At 36.4% G+C, this 10,162-nt stretch overlaps 1 protein-coding gene across 2 annotated transcripts; it reads left to right on the forward strand.

Moving 5' to 3' along the window:
- The first annotated feature begins 1,834 nt into the window (after positions 1 to 1,834).
- LOC121296330 (CKLF-like MARVEL transmembrane domain-containing protein 3) lies at positions 1,835 to 9,525 on the forward strand. 2 transcript variants are annotated; one of them, XM_041221755.1, is made up of 5 exons: positions 1,835 to 2,069; positions 6,819 to 6,974; positions 7,144 to 7,239; positions 7,535 to 7,643; positions 8,021 to 9,525. In XM_041221755.1, the coding sequence occupies exons 1-5, from the start codon at positions 1,953 to 1,955 to the stop codon at positions 8,044 to 8,046; spliced, it is 504 nt and encodes a 167-aa protein (XP_041077689.1). In that variant the 5' UTR covers positions 1,835 to 1,952; the 3' UTR covers positions 8,047 to 9,525. The 2 variants fall into 2 exon arrangements, with proteins under 2 accessions (XP_041077689.1, XP_041077690.1); XM_041221756.1 differs by having other exon boundaries at positions 8,024 to 9,525.
- The last annotated feature ends 637 nt before the right edge of the window (positions 9,526 to 10,162 follow it).

Raw genomic sequence — 10,162 nt, forward strand, 5'->3', positions numbered from 1 at the left:
ATGGTTATAAATTCATCATGGAAATAGACACATTTTTTCTCAAGTCAGCGAAGGGTGCTCTAGATTGCAGAGGTGGTAAGAACAACTAATGCAATTTCTCTAGATGACAATGTAGAGCCTTTTTTAGTTCTGACGTTTTCCAGTTGGGGAATACCGGTTAAGTACATGGGTTTTGTGTTCACTTGTCCAGATAAAAGATGCTATTTTATTTAATGTGCTGCTCAAAAAAAATAACGAATCTGTGTAACTGTGAAAATAAGAAGACAATTCACACACTTAACTAAATTAACAATTTGATGTTGACGTTTTTCTAATTCACTGTTTTGTAACATATATCACTGTGAACCAGCTCTAATACTGAAACACAAGCAGATACATGTTTCTGTAAATGAGGAGTTCATAAAGGCATAGGCACACCAGACAGTAGACTGCCATAAGAATTCATCAATACACTAATGCTTTGTGCATATAGGTAAGCTCTCACACATTTTCACACATAATGCAGGGTGAAGGTGCACAAAGAGTACTGCCCTAAAAGTTATTATTTTGGCAAAAGTTCAATCTTATCTGATGACATTGAATCACAGCGTTTCTGAAATTTCAGAAGGCAATAAAAGTGGTGGGAGTGCACGTTGACATGGCATGGCAGCTCATTAGTACTAAGGGAAAACGCACCCAAAAAAGTTACAAAACCAGAAATCAAACAACTAATATTTAAATTGAATTTTAAGAACATATGTGCTTAAGTGTAGACTGTCATGCAGAGAGAGCTATTGCATTTAGACCAAATATCTGCACTTTGATTTCAAAACTGGGAAGGGTAGGTGAAACTGAATCTGTGGGAGGATCATCAATTCGACCTGGTTTGGGGATGTTGCTTCCCTCTGGTGGTAATAAATAAATAAATAAATAAATAAATAAATAAGATTTCCTCCTACAGATTCTGCAGAGGGGAATTAAACCACCCGCCTTACAGTACGTGTAATCTGAGATTTGGGGATGGATTCTAGGACTGAATTATAAATATAATATGTTTAAATATAAATACAAAATTTAAAAGGCTATTAATAATATATATATATATATATATATATATATATATATATATATATATATATATATATATATATATATAATCTATATATATATAAAGTAACAACCTTTGGAAGATTAAAACGTCATTTTAATAGCTGTTTAATGCAGTATTCGAATGCACTACCTGCAGAGAACCCATGTGCATGTTTTGCTATTATTAGCATCCTTGTCAGAGTGAGTAGTTTTTTTTTTTTTTTCAGTGTCATCTTTTACCACAGGGAAAACGTGTCACCCCAATTACCTCTTCCCAGACAGACCACACAGGAAACCCGTTTACATTAATGCTTTATATGTGCGCTGTGTAGTCCAAGCTCATTCAATTCCAGCAACCTATGAAGTATGCGTGAAAGTGAGGTTACTCAGTAAAATAAGTGTTGCTGCTTACATTACAAACTTTGAAAAGATGAACTTTTAAATACTTTCCGTTTCTTTCTAGTGCACCTTGCTACTGAACTAAGTATACTTGTTGATTTAATTAGTTGTCAGTATAGCTAATTTGTAAGTCTTGTGCCACGTACTGTAGTCTACTTACGCATGCATTAACAGATGTGTGCCGCGTGTTGTGCAGAAATGTAACAGAGCTATGCGACTGATAAATACACCAAAGCCCCAGGCTAGTTTACAAAAGAAAAAAAAAACGTGCACTACTCTTCAAAGAGAGACACTTCGCTTGCATCATTTGCAATCTAACTGTCAACAGATTTGCAGAATGCAGATGGTGAGCTTTTTTACGTTTCCGCAGTGTCATGATTTCCGTTTCCCCTCTTAAATTCAGTGCTAACAGGACCATTGCAGGATTGTAAATCTTTTTTTTTTTTTTAGGCGTATAAAGACTGGTTTAGTTTTAGGTCGCTGCTATGGGGGATATGGAATCACCCGACACGACACCAACACGCCAGTCTGGAATAAGGACTCTCCTCCCCGACAAAGCTTTTGTCACCTCGCGGAAAGGACAGCTGCTTATTGCTGAAGTGGTAATAGCCATTGTTTTTCATCTTAAATTTGTAGATATTATCTGTGATTAGTACTCCCTTTGTTTTTGACTCTTTGGAGTGCTTGTTTAAAAAGCAATATGATCGGCTTAAATAAGTCCATGTTTAGCTAACTAACTAATGTTTCCAATAAACTTTGTGAGAGAACAAACGAAATACTGTATAAAAGTTTGAATTTCTAAATGAACTTTTAATAAACAATATGATTGTTATTATATTAGCACGGTCGGTAAAAAATATTATTATTATTATTATTATTATTATTATTATTATTATTATTATTATTATTATTATTATTATTTACCCGTAAATCTTAAAACATATTTAAAAGTGTAATGTCAGCAAGTCAATCAGTTGGCTAGGCACCTACTTCCATGCTGAAGTACAATAAAAAGGTAGTTTTATTACTTTCCCCGCCGAATTGAGAGAATATCAATCACATTTCCAAGCATGCGACTTGCCTCTATTCAGGGGAGGGGTGAACTAGACAGGGCAGGGCGACTGAATGGAAACCGTACTTTTTAAACTCGGGGGGGGGGGCATTTCAAGTAAACTAAGTGCAAATTGCGCTAACTCAAACTGTAGTATAATATATGCTAGAAGCCCACTGTTCACATCAATTAGACATATGCATAGTACTTTTACCAAGTGCTTTGAATTTAGAAAGTAATACAATTTAAAAGTAACTTGGATAACATTGATCATTATACTGTACACTGATTACAAAGTTGTACTGCATTAGTTAACATTTAAGGAGAAAAATCTGAGGAAACTATCTATCTATCTATCTATCTATCTATATATATATATATATATATATATATATATATATATATATATATATATATATAGTCACACACACACACAGCTATATTGATATGCACATGGTTTTATTGTTTCACTTTTTTTTTTTTTTTTTTTTTTTTTTTAGATGACCCTGATTTAGTGGACCTTTGAACAGACCATGTTCTATTTAATAAACCACATACCTTTTAATTATAAACATAGGCCTGCTCTGTATATCAAACCTTTCAGAGTTCTAAAAAAGTTCTGCTTCCTGTTTAAGTTTCTTGTGCTTCTCTTTAGTTCAGGGTCTACGAACTCATCTCTAGCACTAAGACAGCCAGGATTTAACCAAGAGTAGGAGGTCTTCCAGCTGTTTCATGTCTGTGAGGAAGTGTCCATTGCAGTTTGATGCCAGTTTTCCATTTCAAACAGTGCTACCTGGTGGCTAAATTGTGTAACATCAGGTGGACTAAGAACAACTGTTAATAGAAATATATGCACAATGATGTTACATGGGGGAATTTTAAAGGGCAGGAAAAAGTGCAGGTGGTTAATTTATCTATTCAAAATGAATGCTTTATGTTTCTTCGACTGAGTGTATGTCATTTAACATTCTAGACACAGTGTCTAAATGAACATTATTTAAATATCCTCATATTCATATCAAACCACCTGTCTCTCTACCTTAACCAACTCTTACAAATAATATGTCCTCCATCTTTTGAAGGAGACGTGTTCATTTTTTTTTTGGTTTGCATGTGCAGCGTGCACGGGGGTAGGCAGCTGCAGGGCTGGTAGGTGACGTAATCATACACAGAGACATGAGCCCAAATTACGCTCCTTGCAAAGGAGCCTGCTCTTTTGTCCAGTGCCCTCTGCCTGTGTGTGGATTGCCTCACCCTGTGTGATGCGCCTGCCTGCGAGAACTGAGATTTGCTGCACATGTATGCAATACTGGTATACTGTAATCATATGCCTCAGACAATGGTGCCATTTGTAGTGATGGCTTCACATGTCTTTTATAAAAAAAAAAAAAAAGCCTTTCATTATAGAAGAAACCACAAAGCATGAGGTAAAAAAAAAAAAAAAAAAAACATCACAGTGCTGGGAAAACATGTTCTAAAACAAGAGAGTCAGTGTCTAGCACATCAGTAACAGCTGAAAAAAAACGTAGTCCTTGGGAATAAGAATGCTGCTTTAATTGCTGGAACAGTCAGTTTTAACCCCGGTGGCCCCATTGAGAATAATAGGCAACTGTGAACATTTTTGTTAGCATTTTTAACAGCAAAAAACATACCTTTTGCTACATGGCTAAGCAGTGTATTTTCATACAGTATGTTAATGTAACAGAATATTTCTTGTCCTTTAAACCAGTAACTGCACTAGTTTTGTACAGTTGTCTAAACAGCTTTTGTTTCCGTACCCAAAGACTATGTAGCATTAATTGTATTATTTCTGAGATCAAATGCATAGCACGTTTGCTGGTCATTTATTGTAAACTATTGGTGCATATACATCATCTCTAGGTAAGAAATTCTTGCAAAAAAAAAGTTAGCTGTTCAACTGAAGCTTTATGTGTCAAAGTGTTCAAGCGTTTATGATGAAAAGCTTGAAGAATGGCCTTACTAGTCCACAATGCATGGATCTCATTTCAGTGGAAATAGGCGAGTGTGACTGGGGCTGCTCCGGTGCATCTCGTGCCTCTCACAGTAATCAGTAATCCATCATTGCTCGTGTGCAATGGGAGCTGTGCTGTCTGTAGGTCGTTTCCTTTAAACATTGCAATTCCAGGAATGCCCGGGAGGCTTTCTTGATGGACGCGTTGGTTAATGCAGTCACCGCATTGAAGGACATGGTGGTTACATGCGCAGCACCCTATCCTGTGAAATCACTTTCTTAGTGTTTAAAAAAAGTGTGACTCATTAAGTCACTCTTTTCGAACATGCTTGATGCCTTCCATGGACCCTACCTTTCAAAATGGAAGCATAATTGTAAACACTTCTGTGTTTTCTGAACACGTCTATATCCACAACAGCTTGCTGTCTGGGTGAAGTCATTAGGTTACACATTATCTGCCAAAACCTCTCTTGCTGAAGCTGAGAACGTGCACAGCGGTATGTTCCATGAGTCAAGATTTACAATAGGCAGTTAACTGCTCTGCACTGAAATGTTTCCATTGGGTGAGGCCCATCTCGTTTATGCTTGTGGATAGCAGCTTGTGGGGCTTCTATCTTGAATACGGATCAAACATTTACTAGGAATCGTGATGAGGAAATGGAAACTTGTAGTACTGTTTAAGTAACCGAGCATTCTGATAGCTTAGATATTAACAGTGGCTTGCCAGAACATTTGACACATTTCACTTCTGCAAAAGCAATCTGCACTGTGACTTTGCACCTTTCTTGCAGTGTTTTCATGCTAGCAGGTTCTTTCACATTCAGAAGCGGATGACGACTTTAGTGCTGCACTCAAGTTGTTTTATCTTGCTTTGCCTTCAGTTTCAGTAACGCTTTGCAAAGAGAGGAAGCAGTTACTTGTGTGAGTTTTGGATGATATGACTTTACCATTCTTTAGCACTATCATTGTGTGGAATTCTAGAATTTTGTTTCAGAAGACAAATTTTTATTTGAGATTTTATAAACAGACATGTTATTTGACTATTATTTCAACACTGAAGACCTGTTAAGCAGGCCACGTCTGCCCTCAGAGTATTTCTGTATGTCACTTACCTGTTTCTTTAGGTAAAGCAGTGTTTAAAATTAGTTAATGCTAAAAGTGCATTCCACAACAAAACAATTTAAATTAATTGAATTTAGACAGAAGACATGAGGGAAGAAAATGACCATTGTGTAGCTCAATAAACTATCCCTCCATTCATCCTTAATTAACTGGACCATATGTGAAAAGAAAAGCAAGATACAATTGTAAAGACTGGTTAACTGTGACATTATATTAGCTAACAGTATTAAACCCAAGTTTCCACATAATTTAAAAACAAAACCTTTGGTTAGAGAGCTTGGGAATAATATAATTGTTTTTGAGGCTTACACTACACCTCACAGACTGTTGGGGGTTACCTAGAAGCATCCCAAAAAATAAAATAATGTTTTAGTTTTGAAGGTCGCCTTTCTGAGTAGTCTAGCTAAAGGAAGTGTTGCAAGACGCAGGAGATGAGATTGCAGCATTGTAAGCTGTGTGAGGGATAGTTTTTGTTCAATATGAAAACCTAAAATAGCTGTTAATCACCCCTCTTTTCAACCTACGTTTCCTATTTTGTCCTTTTTTTTTTTTTTTTTTTTTTTACATATCCTAAAACTATTATCTGTCAGTTAAAACACTCACGCTATCCAGTAGACTTTGAAACATATCTAAAGGTACAAGACTATGGATCATCTCAGACAGCCTTGAAAGAGTCCTTGTTGATTTTTAAATAAATAAATCATTAAGCCTCAAGTAAAACCAGTTAACCTAACCACAAAGTTACAGAATAGCCTGTTGGTAATTTCTCACTTCCTGTGCCCACGGGATGAACCGCACCAATGGCATTAGTTAAACCTCCTAGTGGGTTTATTAGAGCTTGAGTTCACTTCTATATGAACATGTATGCTAGTAACATACATAGCTATTAATATAATAAAAAATGTGATCACCAGCATTATGCCCATGGTAGAAACATAAGTAAGATGGTGAGACTCCAAACCAAGTCTCATCACAAGCGAATAAGCAATCCTTCCACTATATGACTCAGCTGGAAACCTTACAATCCTGTTCCTTGGAGGTAAAATGAATTGACTGGTTTGATCGACTCAGTGAAGGCAAACAGTACTGGAGGAGGAAAAGAAGCTGCTGTTTTTTTGTAAACTAGCATTTTCTAAGACAGCTGCGCTCATCGATATGTATATCATGCTTGCTGAGATAATTTATCAGTTTGTCCTCCTCTCCCAGGCTCTGTCCTTCATCTGCTTCATCTGCTTCGTGGCATCCATCGCAGCAGCTTTTGTGACGGCGCCCCTCGTTGAGTTCCTCTTGGCTTTTTTCCTGCTCTTCGCCTACTCCAGCAAGTTCAATGAGCGATTCAAGGGCTTCCATTGGCCACTAATGGTAAGTGCAGCCAATAGGATGTCAATGCAATAGCCACCTACAGTCAGCAAATGTGCCCAATGTGTGTTAAATCGTACTTCAGTATAAAAAAACAATTTTTATAGTCTGTATAGGACACTGCCCCTTTTTAACTGATTTTATTTTTAGCATACCTTTTCATTTTCCCCAGGATTTCCTGCGCTGCGTCAGCGCCTCTGTTATCTACTTCATTATTTCAATAATCTCTGTTTCAAGATACATTGACTCAGCATCCAAAGCAGCAGGGGTGAGTACACGTTGATATTAAATAAAGTTGGATTCTTTTTGCTGCTATGACTTCACAAAGCCCTTCTTGTAAGTCCTTATTAAATGAAGAAGAAACTGTGTGATTCTGGGTTTTAGGTATCCTACATTTGAAATACTACTGCATAAAACCACGCAGTTCAAGTGTCATGTTTGAACATTTACTTTAAGACTGATTTTTAAAAGACCCTTATTTCTGCATCATGTTTCCCAGGCTGTGTCTTGTGCATCCAGGTGGTATTCTTATCAGAGTCTAGCTGTGACTTTTCTATTTACAGGTGTTTGGGTTCATAGCCACCATAGTGTTTGCATTGGACTTCTATGTCATCTTTAACGATCTGGCTAATTTTCTGAAGCAAGGCGAGACGATGGAACAGCCTACCACAGGTAGGAAAGATTTCCTGTCAGGGCTGTAGTAAGGAATATAGATACTGTCACAGCTACAAGCACACAGGGTCGGATTCACTAAGCACTGAATGTTCATTTAAAGATGCACCTAAAGTTATCATTAACTTTATACGATACTGTATACACATGCCTATATAACATAGTCTTGTGATGTAAATACTGTGCATTGAAACCGACAACTGTAAAAGAAATGGATTCATCTTTTCCAGTTCTTGGTACTGGATGTAGTATGTCATTTCTTGCCAGATGTTAATATGGTAGTCAAAATGATAACAGATAGATTCGATTTGTGCTGCATGTAGTTTGTCAGCTGGTGGATCTGTTTATTTACTGCTGTTCTTGTTTTGTATTGCCAGAAGACTCCAACTCTGATTCTGACTAAAACAAACTTAGGATTGCCTGGACTTCTGCCCTGATGAGGAAATGGCATGAAGGCTGCCATTCAAGCTTTCTTCATACTTTACAGTGTACATGACAACACATGCAATGTTCATCGAGAAATGAGAAAGCTAGCCAATTACAGTACGGTATAGACACTTTATATGCTAGTCTGCTTCATGATGCTGGTGCTGTGGAACAACACCTCACTGCAGAGCAAAAGAAAACCTGGCAGATGGAAAACGCCACACCATGAGCTGTAGCCAGCAATATCCATTACTTATCTCAATGGGGGGTTCCATACTTTAAAAGAGCACAACAGATTCCACAGGGACAATCAAGGCCTTTTGATGGATAGCACCCTTCAGTTTGAATTGTGATGGGGTGTTATATGACAGTTTTTAATGGCTTTTATAGCTTACTTATATTAATGATGACAATCCTTCCTTTTAAAGTTGTTTGACCATTCAGAACTGTGAATTGGCAACAGTGTTCGTATTAATAATCCATTTTAAGTATTTGAAATGACTGATTAGCCTACACACAAAGTCTTATTTTATACAATTATATAATTTTGTAATTTTTAACGCCTTGTCAAAATGAATGAAGAATGATATAATCATATAAGTGATATTGCTGTAGTAAAATATACAATTTATATTGACATTTTAGTATTTGTTACACAACTACGAAACACGCATATTTCAGACATTCGAAAACTGAAACTTGTTTGCTTGTTACCTAGTAGTGTTTGTGTTGTGTTAGTGTTACATTCATTGATTTCAATCTTCAGTTTCCTTGTAACTTGAAATAACGAGTCGATGGCTGTGTGCCTGACAATTCCACTTCAGCCAGCACTGATTGTTAATAACAAATACAACTGAGGTTCTCCAGTGAGCAAATATTCCAGAGTGACATCAGCTATTGGGCCATTCAATGGATATGGTACAAAACAGTTTTAATAGAATGGTCATGATATGTGTATTCCATATGATATCAAGCTAGTTGTGTACTTCTGTTTAGTATTTTTTGATATATGCATTTTTATTGGGAGACATACCACTAGTGTTATTATTAATACAGCACTTTAAAAATAAAAAAAGCTGCAGCTGATTTGGGGAGTTTTGGCATAAAACCATTTTATGTTATATTTTTGTGCTTGTTTTTACAGCTGATCAGCATCTCCCATCTTCTAAAGAATGTAGACGTCCTCTTGATTTCATTCAGTCTTTGGGTAACAGCAGAGGCTTGTACATTGAGGTTTATTTGCCAAGTTAGTTTAGAGGCTGTCAAACTGAATTAGTAGCAGAATAGAAAATGTAGGCCATTTTGTGTGGACTGTTCCTTTGTGACCCCTCGGAATAGAATCTGCAGTTCTATATTTGTATGCCCAGGTAAAATGTTCTTTAATGATTTTTATGTTTCAATGTTACCGTCTTCAAAATGAGTTTATATTGGAAATAAAATGTAGCATTGCTAGGCACTGCATTAGTTTCTTGTATTATTTTTTAAAAGGGAACATTTACTCAGGTTGCTTATATTATAACTTACAGTGCGCTCCAAAATTGCTCTTGCAATATCTGATAGCATCAACTAAATCAAGGGAAAGTTTGACACAGCAGTCTGTATGCTGTTAGCATGGCAGACTTCCAGCTGTCAGAATGTTTAGGGGGGTTGGTTTGTTCACTTCGGTATCTCAATATCCTTTTTCTAGGTTTCACATTTTGCCTTTTATTTTATTAATGTAATTCTAACAATAGCAAAATTAAGCAACAGTAGCATTACGCAATATTTAAATGGCTGTGGCAGGAGGTTGAAAATGTAGTTAATGGATTGAAAATGTAATTAATGGATATATTGAAAAAACTAGTGGAAAGATCCAGACTGCTGCATTTTGATGCTTACTGGAACCTTCCAGTTGTGTTTTATTGGTTAAAATATCCTTAAGGTAAAGCGACACTCCAGCACTTTAAATAGTAACTTTGGAGATGCGTAAGTCCAGATTTTAAAAAAATAAACCCAAGTGTAACTTTTAAACTAAAATCATGCATATGATAAATAAAAGCAACACTGTATCAATGTTGTTTTGCCAGTTTGCAAAACATCTGTGTACTAAGCTG

This window comes from Polyodon spathula, chromosome 21 (genome assembly GCF_017654505.1).
Source record: "Polyodon spathula isolate WHYD16114869_AA chromosome 21, ASM1765450v1, whole genome shotgun sequence".
NCBI lineage: Eukaryota > Metazoa > Chordata > Actinopteri > Acipenseriformes > Polyodontidae > Polyodon > Polyodon spathula.